The 18,230-nt window shown below is 53.7% G+C and overlaps 1 protein-coding gene across 1 annotated transcript; it reads right to left on the bottom strand.

Moving 5' to 3' along the window:
* Positions 1-1,723: 1,723 nt before the first annotated feature.
* On the bottom strand, positions 1,724-17,723 carry LOC129133493 (hydrocephalus-inducing protein homolog; the record flags this gene model as incomplete). Its single annotated transcript, XM_077173137.1, has 9 exons — positions 17,617-17,723; positions 16,237-16,426; positions 15,048-15,147; positions 13,700-13,818; positions 12,348-12,571; positions 10,343-10,410; positions 7,820-8,052; positions 6,907-7,007; positions 1,724-1,867 (listed from the first exon to the last, which is right to left on the bottom strand). Coding segments are annotated over exons 1-9 (1,286 nt in total), but the record flags the coding sequence as incomplete, so codon positions are not given.
* Positions 17,724-18,230: the final 507 nt, after the last annotated feature.

Genomic DNA, 18,230 nt, shown 5'->3' with positions numbered 1-18,230 from the left:
TTCTTCTCAACCCACAGAGGTTGAGAAAATCCCAAGTGAGGCCATTGGTGAAAGGGGACCTCCAGGACCAGCCAAACCTAAGTTTTTCCATCATAAGCTCCTGACTGTGCAAGTTCCCTCTTAAGGCACAGCCAGACCCCTCCAGCCCCTGCCAAAGGCTGATCCACCAGCTCTCTGTGCTGGTGCCTGAAAACGCCCTTTGTCTCCTGGCTTCCTAGTTTAGAGCAGAGCACAGATTGCTGACATCTGCTTATCTCTCCTACAATTCTTACTCAGCTCATTCAGCCCCCTTCCTCCTGGGCATAGCTGAAGCATGATTTTAGAGAGTTCAGACTTCAGCTGAGGCTTGGAAGCAATTCCCATTGATCAGGATGTAAGTTAGATAGGCAGACCATAGGTTAATGATTATGAGATGCTTAAGCTGGAGCTGATTGTTCTATTGTTTACCATTAGGAGCTTCTTTCTAGAAGGAAGTGGAGGAAGTGAACTGTTATAAGAACATCTTGAAACCAGGAGAACAATGGTTAGCACCTGGGCTTGATGTCAATCAGTCACTAAGCAGGGGGCCTTGGATCGTGCCAGAGGGTCACAGAGACCTGATGAAGACATTCCTGACTTCATCCCTTAAGACCACGGACCCAATTCGAGACCCAGTTCAAGGGAAGAATTGCACAGGTGTGAAGGACCAATGACCTCATTTGAATACAGAGCGGGGATGGGAGGTGCTGGGGTTGTGCAGATGTATAGTATGTAAGATCTTGGGCAATAAAGAGAGGGCAAAGAACCTTGGACAGCGCGGTCACGCCTTTTAGGGACGGCTCTGGTGCCTCCCGCCGGTGTTAATAAACACACCACTGCCTAACTTTAATTAGTTAGAGAGTCTCTGTCCGTGACCTTTGGTTTTAACGACTCCTAGCCTGCTCCTTCATGAGAACAATCCTATCAGTCAGAAAGCAAAGGCTGCAGGAACTCCTCTCCTGCAAGACAGGCTCTTGTCAGCCAGATTTCCTGCTGGAACCCAGCTGTGACCAAGCAAACCAGTGCTGGCTGCCATGGAAACCATTGGAAGCAGCCTCGTCCCTCTCCTCCCCATGCAACCAACTTCAGCCTGGCCTGAAGAAGTCCTGATACACAGGCTGGCTTGAAGCAGCCTCCACTCCCAGCTCCACCCTTGGCCTGTGTGTCCTGAGCTGGGCTGCCTTGCTGGAGCTGAGCTTCTCCTGTGCTTGCCCACTGCTGCAGCTGCAGGGGAGCCTAAAGGACATGAGCTTTTCTGGCTGCTGTCCCACCATAAGGAGAACCCTGGCAGATCAGCATTGCAAGGACTTCATCTGGGGCAGGAGCAGGACCCAAAGCAAGGTTTGCTCTGTGCCCCACGCCTGCCCATACCACAATGCCACTGTTTTGGTGAAGAAGGGAGGTGATGAAGAAGATGCCACTCAACCCCATGCACTTCAAGACACCTCTAGAGGCAGTGCCAAGGCAAGTCCAGAGCCCAGCTCCCTGCAGGCAGCAGCTAAGCCAGGAGGGCTCAGCACTCAAATAGAGAAGAAGATGTTCTGTCTCAACAGGAGAAGGTAGCCAGGGAGCTCAGAGTGGCCATCCCTATGTTGCTGCTGGCCTTTGCTATGCAGCACCTCTGAGCTCAGAGTCCATGGAGCAGGGAAGCCCTGCAGGGACAATAACCCATGGCAGAGCAGGAACCCATGGAAGGCTGACTCACCTCTCCCTGAGAGGGGCCTGAGAGCCACAGTTGATCCACCGGGGGCTCAGGGAGGAGCTGACACGTGAGACCTCCCCGGGCACCAGCACCTCGTAGCTGGGGCCTCCCTCCACGTGGCACAGCTCCGGGACATTGCAGGTGCTGCTGAGGTGGCCAGAGAAGGTGGAGGAGACCTGCTGGCTCTCTCCTGGCTGCAGCACACCTGACACTGGCAGGATACTGAAAGCCTGGGTGGAAGACAGGAGAGATTGAGGTGCTGAGCATGGAAATGGATGCAGAAGAGCATCTTGGAGCAAAGTGCAGCTGTAGCCAGAGGGGCCTATTCCCCAAACCCTGCCAGAATCACCCTCACCGCATCCTGCATCCATGCCACTGACCAGTGCAGGGACCATGGGGAAAATCTTCTCCCATCCTCACAGGTCAATGCATTAATTAGTACATTACATAAAAGTGACTTGGGATGTCTCCTGGCAGTAGGAATTCTCTCTGATGCACAACTTGCCTTTAAAAAGTTTCAAAACTTCCTGCTTTTAGAAAAGGAGGAGACTCAGAGTGAGAGCTCTTGGAGCTGAGGGAAGGAGCCCAGCCCAGCTCATCTGACTCCTGAGGCTCTTGCCCTCTCTCTCTGATTTAAATGCTGCTTTCTCAAGGTGCTACAGCAAAAGCTCCTGCAAAAACTTCCTGTGGAGCACCTGAGGAGTTCCAGGGGGAGCAGTGCCCTCCACAGGTGCTGCACAGTGTCCTCGGGCAGCCTACAACGTGTCCTGCACGGCTCTCCAACAAGCAGCTGCTTCAGCAGCCCTTTGTGATGGGCCTGCAGGGATGGGAGGCCCCTCTGTGGCCAATGCTGAGGGCCCCCAGTGGCACTGGCAGCTCCAGCCCTGCTTGCCACACTGACAATGGGCAGTGAGACAGATTCCCTCTTGCCTTCTCCGCTCCCAGGGGAGTGTGCGCCACATCCAGGGAGCACCTGAATCCCTCCAAGCCTTGTGGCAGGTGAGGGTTTTCAGGAGTTGGGGCTGGCACCTGAAAAACAAGCCATTTTCTGTGCTGGGAGGAAGAGACAGCCACTTTGCAAAGTCTCCCTTTGTAAGACAGCTTCAGGGCCAGCAGTGCAACAGCAGCTCTGGGTGAAAGCAGAGCCCTGCAAACAGGGAGTCTGGCTGCCTTGGGAAGAGGCTCCATGGAGATCAGGACTCATCCCAGCTTGCTCTGGGAGGGAAGCTGGAGGTGTTACCATGATGATGCAGAGAAAAGCCTCATCTTACTTTGGGAAGGAAACAAGGCAAAAAAATCCCACACTCAACACAGGTCTGTAGGATCTGAGTCAGCTTCTCCAAGGAAAACTCTCCTATTTCTCCCTCCCACTCAGCCCATGTCCAGCCACTGGCCCTGCTGCCCAGCCCGCTGGCAGGGCACAGCAGAGCAGGGCAGCAAAAAGGGAGCTCAGCATGAGCAGGACTTGGTGCTGGCAGGCAGGGGAGGCAACACAAGCACTGGATGTACAAGAAAATCTACCTCTGCTCCTGAAGAGTGGGTAAAATCCTGCACTTCTTTCAGGGCTCTGGCTGTATCCTCCTGTCCAATCCTGAAGTGCCTCCATTGAGATGCCAGGGAATCCAAACTGGTTTTCTTCTCCTTTGGTGGCTGGGGTTTGAATTTAGGTGGGTAGAGCTCATCTCTGGAAAATAAGATAACTATGAACAGGGACCTGCAGTGGGAGGGAGGGACACCTGCACGAGCAGCTCCTGGCCAGGATGCAGCCCCTGGCTGGGTGCTGGCACGTTGAACTGAGAAATGGCTTGATCCAGCCCTTCCCAATCCAGGCTGGAGCAGGTCTGTTCTAAAGGCAGCCCAGGGATGACACTGAGGTGCTGCAGCAGCTGCAACTGCTTGCATTGAGCAACTACAGAGGACAGGCATGAACACCTGGTGGGGATGCAAAAAGCACAGTGGGACAGGGAAAGACAGAGAAGGCAGCAAAAAGGTGAGATTTGAGGCACCGAGGGGCAGACCCAGCCAGTGCCCAGCCAGCAGAGCCCCCCCAGTGCCCAAGGCCAGAAACTCTGCAGCTCCACCAGGGATTTATCAGGAATGTTCCCCTGACACTAATGGGGGGTTGGTTGACATTTTCCAACACTCCCAGGCGACTCAGGTCGCATTCCCCATCCATCCATCCATCCATCCATCCATCCATCCATCCATCCATCCATCCATCCATCCATACGTACACAGGCTGTGGTGCTGGGATCCTGCCAAGCTCTGCCAGCCTTGGGCTTGGGGAGATTTCTGCCAGACGTCCTGAGCTCCGTAATTGTACTCTCTGTTCCAGGAAGCAAGCAAGAAAGATTTTAAAAAAACCCAAAACAAACAACAGAGAAACCTAAAAAACCTTCAGCAGCTCAACCCTGCTCAAGTTATTTCTTTAGGGAGAGCTACCACTCTCCAGCTGACATGCTGGGCTTCTGGGGAAAAAGAAAATTACATGTTCATCTCCAAACTGAAAAGTATTAAGGTAAGAGAGAACCTTTCAAACTAAAAATTATTGGCCCAAAGCTTTTACCTTTGCAAGAAATCTCTAGTTAAGACCGGGCTGACAGTTAAACAACTGGTTCTTCTGGTGGGGAGAAAACCTCCTCTTTGAGGGAAGCAGCCTGATAGTTGAAAGCAACTGCTTTGTCAAACTTCAGGCTCCCTGGCACAGCCTGCATTGCCTGTCCTTCCTGTTCACTGATTTACAGGCAGTGTCACAATGGCCCAGGTTCACATGTTTGGTGCCATCCAGGGAATTTGGCATCGCCATTTCCATATGTTTTAATAGAAGTTTAAATCCTTGCAACCACTCTTCAAATGTCAGCTTTCCTTTATTTACAGAAAGCTCAAGGTTCCCAGAAGTCTTCTGACGCCCTCTTTTGTGCTCAGAGAGATGACATTTTCAAACAGATGTTTCCAAAGTTAACAGCATTTGAAAGAAGAATGAACTGAAATGCCCCTGGATTCCAGCTTAGCCGAACTCCATTCTGTGTCAGACACTGAGATTGCCACCTCTAAGGCAGGAGCTGTTTGTGCCACCCATCCCTCCTGTCCTTCTCCCCAGCAGCCTGGGCCTGTTTTCCCCGGCAGAATCCCTGTCCCTGTGCACCCTGCCAGGAGCAGTTGCACACAGGCACACATCTCCCCTTGCCCTCACCAGTGGGTTTCTCTCATCCCCGAACACGCCGATGACAACGTTGGTGCGATGAGTGCCCAGGGCCTGCACTTCCACCACAACTGGGATCTCTGCTGTGCTCTGGGGCTGCACAATCCCACAGGGCTTGGGGCTGGAGTAGAGCACAGCAGAGTCCTCCTTGCGTTTCTGGAAGGGACAGAATGAAATGCAACTTCAGAGGCACCTCTGAAGAAAGTTTAGACTCCTTAACATCCACGGCAACAGCAACTTAAACACACGTTTCAAACTCCCCAGCACAAAGGTAAAAGGCACAAACAAGATGCAAGAATTGTAGGCTTAGCACTCCCAGGGGATCCTGCAAGGAGGCTGCCAGCACAGGCATTGGTGTCAGTGGATGCAGCAGCTTTTCACAACCCTCTAAGATCTCCCACAAGAAAACACCCTGAAGACCAGAACATCAACTGTTTCCTCAGGAGCTTCAACGGCCTCCTAAAGTTTACAGTCAGGTAGGATCCTGCTCTCAGCAGATCTTTAGGACTGAAGAGAAACCAGCAAGGTCTCGTCCAAACCCTTTTTTCCCCCTTAATAATCTCCTCAGTAATATTTGACAGAAGGAGGTGGATGTGATGCCAAACCTGGGGAATGAGCCCGTAGCAGCCAGGAAGGTGGCTGGGATTCCTAATGATGAGCTTCCTCTCATATGGCACCTTCAGGTGGCACTCATCGTACAGCAGCACTTGGGGGGACACTTGGAGCTCAGGAACGAGACATCTGGGCAAAGAGATGACCCCAGGGGAATCAGAGATACTGAGAGAATGGAGAACGTTTCCCCCCAAAGATTGTGAAATGGAGCAGAACACATTGGTCACTGTCAAATGCACACTGAACAGCCCTACAGGGATAAATTGCCTTCTACCCCTTCCCACTCCAACATGTCTTGTCAAGGAGGGGCAAACCCTGAGAGGCAGCACCCAGAGGCTGCCCAGTGCCCCAGGCAGAGCACTTTGAGCCACAGCTGCCTCAGCCCCTCCTTTACCCAAGAAGGCTTGCAAGGACTCCTGGAACAGTCCCAGTGAGCCACGAGCTCTGGGGGAGCCTTCCCAACAAGGATCAGTGCTCCCTAAGGCTCAAGGAACACACAACTCCAGTGTCTCAGTACAAATGACTCCCTTCTCTCCCATGGTGCTGTTGCCCTGCCTGAGAACTCAGCTCTTTGCCTCAGCCTTGGAGGGCACGAGACAGCAGCTGCCCCACAGAGTGGCTGATCAGCCCCTGCCAGGCCCTGCAGCTCCCTGGCTCCTTCACTGCACAGCTCCAGGCCCTGCCTGGCCCCAGCTCCACCTGCTTTACAGAATGGCAGCCCAGGCACTGCCTGGATGGCTCTGCCTGGGACAGGGAACAGCACCAGGGAGCTGCATCCCTCTTGGCATTCAACTGACACCCACAGCAGCACAGCAGCATGGAATTCTGCTGCAGCAACAACGACTTTTGGTCTCAACCCTGACAACATTAAAGCTCAAATTGGGAAGCAGAGGGAAGGAGAATAACTGGAGCTGACCTGCCACATCAAGGGCTGCTTTCCCCTCGTAAGACCTTGCCCTCACCACTCTTGCTGGGAGCCACTTCCCCCCTGCCATGTGCCCTCATGGACAGAGCCAGACCCTGACTCTCAGCAGGCTGCTTGGTGTGGCCCAAACCAGTGCACGGTGCTCACAACCAGCACAACTCCACCTCTTGCAGAAGAAGGAGAGGAGGCCCTCGGGAAATTTGTTCCACCTCAAGCACCAAAAACCAGGCCAAGAAATGATATCATTCCTGGTGCCCTTAGCAGAGGGCCCAGGACCGTGTTGGCTGTGAGCAGGGGTGCTTTTCACCACAGGCTGCTGCCCAAGCACTGCTGTTCCCATGTCCAGCTGGCACAACATGAGGCCATTAAGCAGCATTTCTCCTTGGCAGCTGCAGCCAGCAAAGCCTGTGCGAGGCAGCGCCTGGGGGGCCAGGCAAGGGCTGGTACCTGGCTGTGAGGATCAGGGTTGCCACTCCCTTGCCAATACCCTCCAGGTCCACCAGCATTCTCCTGTAGAACTCCATCACCGTGTTGGAGCACAGGGTCACCTGGTGGAAGAGAAGAACAGTCAATTCTTCCTTACAAAAGCTCATTACCCACGGGTGATATCCTCCAGTTCGTGAGGGAGGATTTGGCCTTAATTCTTCTGCTGCTCCATGTGTAGAGCACAGTCTCAGAGTAACAAAAGCCTTCTGGCAATGCCAGATTTGTTAAACACCCCTTGCTATCAGGCCACAGGTCACCTACATTAAAACATTAGACTAAAGCTCTATGCACCACTGCATTCAAATTAAGGGGCCAATTTTTCATCTACAATGAGAAATGCAACTACAATGACATCCATGCAGAGGAAATCTGACTTGAGCACAGCGAGTTCAGCTTCACAGGAGGAAGCTGAGGGCAAAGTGTGGCCCAGGAGGTGCTGGGCAGTTCATGGCTGCAGAGTTTTTTGTCCCCACTGGAGATTCCTGCAGTGAACACACATCATTCTGCTCCCCAGGAGAGGGGAAATGAGACCAAGAAGAAAAGCTAACTGCTTTATCCAATGACATCTCTCTAACGGCCACCTTCTGCCCTCATCCTTGCTCTGCCCACTTGCAATCAAATAAATCGCTCTCAAAAACACAAGAATGGCTTCAGGCCTTGACCATAAGGTATGTGACCTCAGCATATGAATTTGGAAACCAAACAGTGCTCCTTGAGGAACATCCCGAGTAAGCCAGCTAGCAGAGGCCTCCCAGCAGTGCAGATCTCTCACTGCCAGGATGCTCAAAGCTGGCACCAGAGCTAAAGCCCTCCCACACCGCAGTGCAGCTTCAGCCCTGGTGCTGCAGCGTCTGTGGCTGGGCTCTTGCCGTACCTCGATATCCTGGTGTCCCTGGGGCAGGATGGTGCCTTGGCTGGGATTCATGGTGAACTCCCTGGGCTCCACATAGAAATGGATTCCCTTCCTCCAGGCCGGGTCAGTGTCCCTGCGGATCTGATCCACGCTGTCCACAGCCGGCTGCGTGCCATCGTCCGACATGCGGAGCCGGAACGTCAGGGGCACCGGGGAGCTGTTGGTGAGGCGGCAGCGCCGCGTGTAGGGAAAGCCTGGGGAAGGACACAAATATCCATTCAGGCACCCATTAGGGCATGATCCTGGGGGGAATATCCTGGCAGGATGAAAGTGGGATTGGAGTTGAGCTCTTTATTAGCTGAACTACAGCTCAGCGAGAAGCTGCGTGAGGAATGAATCCTCACTGAGTTCCCTTTGACACAGATTCCAGACTGCAGCCTTGAAAATGCCCACTCCTAGCCCTGCTCAACACTGCAAGCTTCTCTCTTTGTGATGGGGAGGAGCTCCCTCACCTGCCCCAAACCAGCACCAGTTCTCTCTCAGTGATGAGTGTGCACCCAGACCCAGCATTTACTCTGAGAATTCAAGCTGTCAAATTCCCTCGTCAGCCTGCCAACACTCCCACCGTTTTCAAGATATATAAACAGTGAGTCGTCATTGAGAAGAAGCTACAGCAAAAGGAAGTGAGGATGGAATCAGGAACTAGAACGTGATGCAAAGCACCCTAATGCAGCTTGTCTCTGCAGGACCCTTAAGGCATCTCTTGGTTTGGGCCAAACAGACTGAGCACGTGACAGCTCAGAGCCCACTCAACTGGGGGCACACCCAAGCCTTGCTTTGAGATTAGCAATTAGGAACCAGGTCCCACCTCACCCAACAAACGGGGATATCACAGCCATGCTGCTCACTGTGATTGCTGCCTGCAAGGGTTTCCCCCACTCTAGCTCTGAGATTTGCTTTCCACCCCACAAAGCCAGAGATACAGCCACTCATGGTGGGGATGTCCTGCAGAGCCCGCAGAGCAGCCACAGCCTGCTCTGCAGTGCACATCTGGCTGGGCTGGCAGCTCTGTGGGGAGGAGACTTCTCCCCAGGCCTGCTCACCAAGAGTCACTGGAACACAGATGGGGAGAAAAAACAACTGCAGCTGCAGCCCAGAGCTTCTCTGTGCCCATCCAAGTGACCACTGCCAGCTCCAGCAGGGACTCCAGCAGGGAGGCAAAGAGAGGCACAAAAAGGACAAACCCAGATGTCAAAACCTCAAATGAGACTGAGGCCAGCACATGCAGACAACAGTCAACAGTTACAAAGAAGCAAAGATACAACAGCTGCCTTCAGCTGAAGAGACCTTAGGAATGAAATGGCATTCAGCAGGATCAATCTCCTGCTTCAGAACCATATTTCCATCTGTTGCCTTTCTTGTTTCATTTCTTCAAAAGGCAACTTGACAACTGCCTCCATGGTGATGCAGGCTGGGGCAGAAGCAGCTCAGGAAAGGCAATGAGTTTCCATCAGAAGTTCATGAACTTCATTGTTCTGGGTTTAGGCTTGGCAGTGAATGTTGCCCTTGGTCTGGGAAGGGGGATAGGGGTTTGGGGGGGTTTTGGCCCTGGGCTGGGCTTTTCCCTTGGGGGTTTTGGGAGTTGTGGCGTGATGCCGTGGGCGGCCGTGCAGTGGGAGCTGAGGCTGGGCAGGGAGCGGAGCTTCCCTTCCTCCCGCTCGGGGATCGCAGCTCGGCCGCTGCTGCTGCGGGAGGTTGTGTGCTTGGCCCGGGACTGCCCTGGCTGCAGCTCAGCGCTGCCATCGACCCTGCCTGCCTGCCCCGCTCCTGCCTGCTGCTGCTGGGCACTGCCCACATCCCCCTGTCCTTTGGGGGTTTGCAAAAGGAGCATTCTCCTTCCCTTCCCTTCCCTTCCCTTCCCTTCCCTTCCCTTCCCTTCCCTTCCCTTCCCTTCCCTTCCCTTCCCTTCCCTTCCCTTCCCTTCCCTTCCCTTCCCTTCCCTTCCCTTCCCTTCCCTTCCCTTCCCTTCCCTTCCCTTCCCTTCCCTTCCCACACCGGCTGGGAGGGGATCCCTGCCCTGCCAGAGCCCACAGCTCCTCCTGCTGTGACCACAACTCCACCAAAGGGGAAAAACGGGACTTGGCCCCTGGGAAACCTCTGTTCTTGCCTTCTTGTCTGTGCTCTCCTGAGATAGTCTAGGAAAGAACTGTTATTCCTTTTCCCATAGTTTTGCCTGGGAGCCCTGTCATTTCAAAGGGATAATAATTGGGAGGGAGGGGCTCATCTTTCCATTGCAGGAAGATTCCCACCTTCCTTGGCAGACATCTGTCTTTTCAAGCAGCACAGAGACACCAGAAAATACTGACTTTCTATTCCTTGCTCCTATTGGATTTCACAATGGCAAAATGCCCCCTGAGGCAGCAGCCCTGCAGCCCTGCAGTTGACAGCCTGAAGAGGCTGCTGGGGCAGACCAGGAGTGAGGGATGCTTTTCTGTTGGAAGGCACAGATCCCTGACGCTGTGTCCCAGCCCAGGCAACACTCACCAAAGGAGATGTCCCCGAAGTCGAGCTCAGGGAGGTCGAAGTGTACACTCGGTGCAGTGACGCTGCCCCTGGAGGCCGAGGACAGAGCAGGAAAGGGCTCGGTTAAAGGGATTGCAAAGGTCCGGCTGTCGTGGCTCGGGGGCACAAAACCTGGGCTCAGGGCACCCTGGGTTTCCAACCAACACAGCACCGTGTGCTCAGCACAGGGCCCTGTGCACAGGGGGCAGCTCACGCCAAGTGGCAGCAGCCAACAGCCCCTGATGGGCTTTGGGCACAGGGCAGGCAGGAGAAGCCCCCGGCTTGCTGGGGGTCCCATGAAGGACCCTGAACACACACCCAGACAGGGCTCCGTGCCTCAGTTTCCCCATCTGCAAGGGGATGGACATCAAGGTGTGCCCACAAACTTCTGTAAGCAGCCCTTCCAGCCACAGGTGCCCTGCTTTGCTCCTTCTTAGCTGCAACTGCTGTTCCCATGGAGGAGCTTTCTCAGGAGAGTTTGACCCACCCAATCATTACAGACAGGGTTCTGAGACACAAATCCAGGGCATTCCCAAACATCCTCTGGAAAGAGCAGCAACAGTTCTACCCAGGGGACAGATGAATCCTAGAGGAAAGGACCAGCTTGTCAGCAGTGCCCCAGCTGGCACAGCCAAGAGCAAGAGCTGCAACAAGCAAACAAGGCTGTCCTGAATCTAGCACAGCACCTCACCTGGCCTTGAACTCAGCAGACACCCTCCAAAAGTCACCAACATCCACTGAAATCAGCACTTGAAGCTGCACAACACTCACCAGTTGATTTCATGGTTGATGCCAATCAATGCCCACTCTGCCTTTTGGTTCCAAATCAAGGAGCAGTGACCTGGGCCTTGTGTTGTATTCACAGGACTGCCCCTGGCTCTGCTCTGCACATCTCAACAAGAGACACCTGCCCTTGCTCCAGGAGAAAGCTGCTTATGCACAAACAGCCCATGACCACTTTGGGGGAGGGACCACTTTGGGGGAGGGACAGAGGAGAATCAATTCTTTGATGGTGAAAGGTTCCCTCTTGATTTCCAAAAGAAAAAAACCAGCACTTTTCCTCCAAAAACAAAGCCAGCATCATGGTTTCTCCACTATGGGGCACACCTACTCACCACTTTTCTCTTGCTAAGGAGTAACTTCCTTGTTCTTCTTTATCCATCTCCCTTATCTTATTGCTATCATCCAGTGCAGATTGCTTTCATTTCTTGACTGCCTTGAGCCAGTGCCTGCCAAGAGCAGCAGCCCAGCTCCAAAGCTGCAGAGCAGCCAGCATCAGCTCTCCTGCTTCCACTGCATTATCCTAGCAGCAGATGGCTCAGGCTGGCAGGGCCAAGGCCTCACGCTGCTGTGGTGCTGAGGACTGAGCTCTGCCTCCCCTATGGTCAGCCCTTCTCCCTTTGGCTGGGCCAGGATTGTCTCTTGCCATGGCACCAGCCCACGGGATGGTGCCCCAGTCCTTGGCACAGTTCCTGCTGCACAGTTCCCTGACTCCCACATCAGCCCTTTGCTGGCTGTGCAAAGGAGGCACCAGAGCACTCTGTGCACAGGAGCTGGGAGCACAGCTTGTCCCCCACAGCATGGCCATGAGAGCTGAGCTGAGGCTGCTGCTGCCCATCTGGCATGGATTATTCACACAAGGTTTTACAAACACTGCTGCTGCTGCAGAATCACCCAGGCTGGCCCATCTGCAAAGCCCTGGGGGCCTTGCTGGGTGTTCAGCTGGGACATCCCAGAGCAGCTGCTGCCCAAAGCTGATCCATCCCACTGCCTGCCATGGCCCAAGGCACAGGGAGGATCCCTGCAGGGAGGAGTCATTCCAGCTGCCAGGCACCACCCAGGGCAGGAGGCATCCTCACACTAAAGCAATGCCAGCAGCAGAGCAGACATTCAGACCTTTTTTCTCTGCTCCAGCCCAAAAGGAGGTAGGTGGGGGATGTCCCAGAGACAGCCACAGATGTGCCCACCCAGCTGCCAGGGTCCTTACTTGATGGTCAGGATGGCAGGCCTAGGAGATCCAGCCACACTGAACTGGAACTCTTCCTCAAAGCTCCCCAGCACGGTGGCACTGAAGGAGATCTGGACACTCTGGCTCCCACCTGCTGCAATGATGCCCTCCTCGGGTGCAAACTTGAAGCACAAGCCCACGTTGCTGCCTGAAGGGATACGGGTGAAGGGAGCATCAAGAGCTCCTTGGTTCATCAGTTTCACCTGCAGCAGCAAGAAAGCAAAGTGGAAATACATGTGGAACCTTCCCTTCTTGTGAGTTCTTGGCTAATGATGCAATGAACACCCAGCAAAGGCAGAAGATGCTTTGTGCTGCTGAATGGCAGAAGTCAAAAGATACAACAGGACAAGTTCTGCCTTTGGGTTCTCATGCAGAGCAGTGGCAACTCCACAGAACTGCAGTCACCCTGGGCTTATCCCATGGACACAGAGCAGTGCACCTCTGCTCAGCAGCACCCAGCTCACTGGGAGCTGGCCCTGAGAGCAACGTGGGCTGATTGCAGCTGCGGAGTGAATCACCCCAGAGCTGCTGCTGCCCCACTGAGCACAGCTCCAACAGCACCATCTACTCATTCACCTTTTCCCATACCATCAAAACAATACATTGAGAGTGAGGCATCAGCATCAAAATGTACAGACAGCACCATCTCTTGGTAAGAAAACTCAGGGTGTCTTTCTCTTCCCCAGCCAAGCTTTTGAAAGTGTCTGGCATGACGCAGTGCCTCATTTTCTACCTCTTTCAGTTGCTCTCTCATGAAGTTTTTGCAAGCTTGACACTATTGGGGGGAGGCAAAAAGGTAGAAAAATCCTTTGTTTAATTCCCAGGAACACTTTTCTCTTTCTAGAGCCAGAGATGCAGCAAGGCTGAAGTGTGGTGAGGGACTGCTCAGCAAGGGAGAGAACTCCCAAGGCTTTCCTGTCACTTGCAGGAATAAGCAGGGACACTTGACTGGGAGCTGTTTGCAGAGGGCTGAAGCTCAAAGGCAGCCAGTTTGTTGCAGCTGCTTCTGCAGAGCCCAGTGCAAAGGTGCCTTGTGTCTGGCACTGCCACAAAAGCCTCTGAACATGCAGCTTTTGGAGCCAGTGCTGGGTTCATGGGCCAAGGGCTTGTTTTGCAGGAAGCCTTCACGCTGATCCCTAAGGAAGGCTGCCCAAAAGCAGGGACTGGGGCTTCAGGAACAACAGACACACCTTTCTGACCCCCCCAGATTTGAGCAGTGCATCAAATATTCCCTGCTCACAAGTGCCCAGGTTGGCAGCAATTCCACAGCTCCACCAGGCTTGCTGCTGCCAAAGGAGCCATCAGGATCCATCCCAAGCCCTGCTGCTCACCTCACAGACATGGGGGGTGTTGACAAAAACGTTCCCAAGGTTCAGAGTCTGAGAGCTGAGTTCAACCAAGGGTCCTTGGCCTTCCCCTCTGAGCTGCAGGGGCAGCCTGCTCTCACGGCCTGGGGAGAGATGTCCATTGCAGTACAATCATTGCCTCTGTCACACTGGATTTTCCAGGCTGCCTCAGTGCTAGTCCCTGACTCTGAGCTGGATGCAACCAGCTCCTGATGCTGCAGGAGAAGATATGCACCCTTCTCTTCCCTCAGGAGAAATCCCTTGGGGCTGACTCCTGATTTCTAACCCATTCCTTGGGCTGCTTTCCAATTTGAGCCACCCGTTTGCTGAGTTTAAAACATCTCTGGTGTCCTGTAGTGACAGGCCAAGGAGTAATGGGTAGAAATTGAGAGAACGGAGATTTAGGTTAGATATAAGGGAAGAAATTTTTACTGGGAGGGTGGTGAGGCACTGGAGCAGGTTCCCCAGGGAAGGTGTAGAGGTTCCAGCCCTGCAAGTGTTCCAAGCCAGGCTGGATGGGGCTTGGAGCTACCTGCTCTAGGGGGAGGTGTCCCTGCCCATGGCAGGGGCCTTGGCACTAGATGATCTTGAAGGTCCATTCCATCCTTAACACACTGTGATTCTGTGGTTTCCTTCTCATGCACCTAGAGGAGCTTTGAAATCCATTCAGTGCAGGCACAAAGCTCATACAGAGTTTGGCAATTACCAAACTCCCTGGCCCAGGAGCACAGGACTTTGTTGCCCAAGTGCTCCCCTTCTGACACTCAGCACTGTGTTCTATTTGCACAGACTGAGAGCTGCAAGGGCTCAACTCCCACACAGGGAGAGAAGCAGCTGCTGGCCAAGGGGGCTCCCTCTACAAACAGCCTGGGCTCAGTGGGGCTCAGCCACCTCTGCTCTGCTGCTGTCTGGGCACTGGGAGGTGATCCAGGCTCAGGGAGCCCATTTCTAACTCAGCTCCTCCCACCTGATGATGGATCCATGGCAAATGGACCCATCCTGGAGGCCAGGGGCCTGGAGGGCCTTAGTGCTTGTTCACTAAAGCTGTTCTGCTCTGGAGCTCTCTGGCCTTTGAGGGAATGCTGGCAAAGCCATGGCATGAAAACCTCTCCCTGCACTGCCTGGGCTGTTCTGGGATCAGTCAGGCAGACACAGCACTCTGAGCCCTGGCCTGGCACGGGAGACTCCCTGGAAGCTGCAGGGCCAGGGGGGATGTGCCAGCACTGCCCTGCTGACCAGGGACTCTTCCCAGCACTTCCATGGGAGCCCAGTGGGCTCAGGCTTGCACCATGGCTTCACTGAGGGGGAGAGAAGCAGGGCAAAGGAGCTGCACCTGAGATGCTGCAGTAAGCCACACTTCCATACTCCAGTGCTTCCAGGGGCTTGAAGGTCACCTTGATTTCAGCTGAACAATTTGGCCCAATTTCTCCCTCCTACAGCAGAAAGAGACAGCAAAACATTGCTCTGCAAACTTCACATTGCTTGTTTTCACCACACTCCTGTAGGCCTTTGTTTAGAGCATCAGTGATGAGTGAACAACACGAGGAGCCAAGGAAACACTCCAAACCCAGCTCAGCACAGCTCTCAATGCTCAGCTGATCAGCTCCCACTCTCCACAATATTCCTGCTGCTCTGACACAAGCTCTTGGCCACATCATGCTCCTGTCAGCTACAGTGGGATGCAACTGCCACTGTGCACTGCTGGCTCTCAGCCTTAGATGGGCCATAGGAGTAAGCAAGAGGAGAACATGTCCCCTTCCTTGAAATGCAAATATTAGTTCAGCTGTTTTGAAAGAAAGCAGAGGTTGGGATTATTCGGGGCTTTACTCCAAGATGAGAAGGGGTTTTGCACTGTGCAGACACCAGGCATTCATCATCTCTCCCAATGCCAGTACTCAGAATCAGGGCTCTGCTGGATGGGAGCACGTGGCAGTTTGCTTGCATCAGCAGAAAAGGAAAAGGTTTTCTGTCCCTGTGTGCAGGAGAACTCCAAAGGCCCATTTCAACCTTGCACCCTTGTGTCCAGGCTCACAGATGACACTGGAAGGCAGACTCAGAAATTAGTGCAAGGCGTGCTCACAGGAGGGGATTGGCATTTCTGTCATTAACCTTGGGCTGAATTTGGCCTCCTTTTGCCAGGGAACCATTGCAAGCTTCAGGTCAGTGTGTGAGCTGGCAGTGCTCCAACAGCCTCTGCTGAGCCCCACGTGTGGGGGGAGCCCCTGCCTACAAGAAGTGCTCCCTGTGACACTGCAAGGACACGCAGGCGGGGCCTTGAGCTCCAGCCTGGCAGCAGAGCTGGGCTTTGTCAGGCTCCCAGCCCTGCCTTGAGCCTGCAGGGCACAAATGCTTTGAGCAGGGAGCTCTGCAGCCGCTCCAGGAACTCCATGTCCTCCCTGCCAGCACATGGGGCCAGCTGAGGATCTGCCCAGTGACCGCAGCCGGGGCAAGGGGTGGGTGTAGGGAGTAGGGCGGGTGGGAGGAGGAGAAGGAGGAAGAGAATGTTCTCAGCTATCACTCACCATTGGCTCAATGACAAAAATGTCATGGGAGAACAGCATGGGGTCTTCTTGCACCTTTGCCATCTTCTCCTGGACCATGCTGCTCAGGAGGGCACTGTGATCTCCACTAAAGCCCTTCACCTTCTCTGTTCCTTTCTCCTCTGGGAAGTTTTCCTGGGACACCTCTTTCTGCAGCTGCAGCAAACACTGCCTGCAGCCCCAGGGAGAGACAAGGCCAGCAGATGGTTTCGTGAGCCACAGATTTGCAGAGAGAAGTGGGAGAGCAGGAGAGCAAAGCACCTGGGGAGGAGCAGCAGCAGCAGCAGCTCCCCAGCAAAGGCTGAGCCCAAGCCACAAGAATCCCACATGGATCAGAGGATAACTTGCTGTTCACTGGCACAGCAGGGACTTTTACTCCACACTTGCAAGCTCAGCAGAGGTTTCCAAAGCCAGCAGCCCTCCAGAGAAGCTCCTGCCTCAAAGCCTCTGCCACAGCTGAGGGAGAATCCAGCGGCCACCTCAGCTGGCTTTTCCTCCCACTGAGCTGCTCGGGGGAGGCACAGAAAGATCACAGAGCACCCACTGCAGCACTTCCCTGGCAAGGGGAGAACAAGCTGGCTTGCAGCTACGTGTTACCAGCATCACTCTTTGTTTCTTCCATTTTGGACCTGCCCCGTTCCCTGCTCTGCCTTTCACAAGAGCATCCCAGAGCACTTCCAAAGGAAATTGATGAATTCAGGCACCCAATCCCTTCAGTGACATTCAAGGTTTTATATGCAATATGCATGAAAACAGAGCCTCTGAGAGGCAAAGGGACTTTGTTGTGCAGGAGGGAGACAGCAAACTCCTGGAGAGACCTTTTCATGAGCCAGAGCTTTTTGGCTCCCATCCCAGTGCATGGCAGTAGAATGTCCTGAGAGGGAAAGGATCCTGCACTATCTACACTCATAAAAAAATCCTCTCTGCTCTGAGAGCTCAAAAGCTTCTCTGACAGCAGGACAGGGGGAGACAACCAGCCCCCATGGGCAAGGAGCTTTTGAAGGAACTAAGGGGAAAAAAGAGGGTGTATCACCTTTGGAAAGAGGGACTGGCAACTCAGGAAATGTTTAGGGATGTTGCCTGGTCATGTAGAAAGGAGATTAGAGAGACAAGAGCCCAATTAGAACCTGAGGAAATCCAGTCATCACAATCAACCTTTCCTTCCCAAAATGCCGTCCCTGGCTGGACTATCAATGAACTGGAATGCTGAGTGCTGAGCTCCTGAAGCCCAGGGACACACACCCCAGTGCCAGGCATGGGTTACTTGGCCTAAACCATTCCAAAGCACCAACACCCCCTGAGGCCACACGTCAGTTTCAGTCTTGGGCCTGTATCTCACTGAAATGCATCTTTCAAACCAACCTCCTCTTCTCTTCATTCTCTTCTTCCTCACTAGGAAAAGCCTTCCACTGGAAGTGGGCTGTGATGTTACTCCTGTTTTCAATGAACAGGGTTCTGTGGCTTGACATGGTGATGAAAGTCTTGTCAACCTCCACGGAATCTGTGCTCAACCCAATGTTGACATCTACAGCTTCTCCATGGAGCTTTGTGTGGATTCTTTCTTCACCTGGAACAAAGCAAAGGGGAGTCTTTGCTCAGCTCACTGGCTGATGGAAGCACAAGGAACAGAGCAAACCACAGGGCACAGAAGAAAGTGTCACAGTTTTGAGCTGAATGAGCAGTTCTGTGGATCAGTCCATTTATCACATCCTGACAGCTCTGTGTGTAGAGCGTGGGGATGTCCTGGGCAGCTCCTTAAACACCTTATTTCTGAGGGTGTTTGTAGAGATTTGGCCCCAAGGTGACGGTATGGGCAGGGAGATTGGTCCATGTGCTCCAGTGACCCACTCAGGTCACCGGGATTTCTGCATCCAAGTCCTTCAGGTGACAGGGCTGAGGAGCCCTGTTCAGCCCTGCCTTGCCCAGGGTCTCCCCGGGCATCCCAGGAGACTCCTGTCTCTCCTGATGCCTTGGAT

Source organism: Agelaius phoeniceus, unplaced genomic scaffold, assembly GCF_051311805.1.
Source record: "Agelaius phoeniceus isolate bAgePho1 unplaced genomic scaffold, bAgePho1.hap1 Scaffold_225, whole genome shotgun sequence".
Taxonomy (NCBI): domain Eukaryota; kingdom Metazoa; phylum Chordata; class Aves; order Passeriformes; family Icteridae; genus Agelaius; species Agelaius phoeniceus.
The sequence above is the reverse complement of the archived record's forward strand: the minus strand, read 5'-3'. Positions and strand labels throughout refer to the sequence as shown.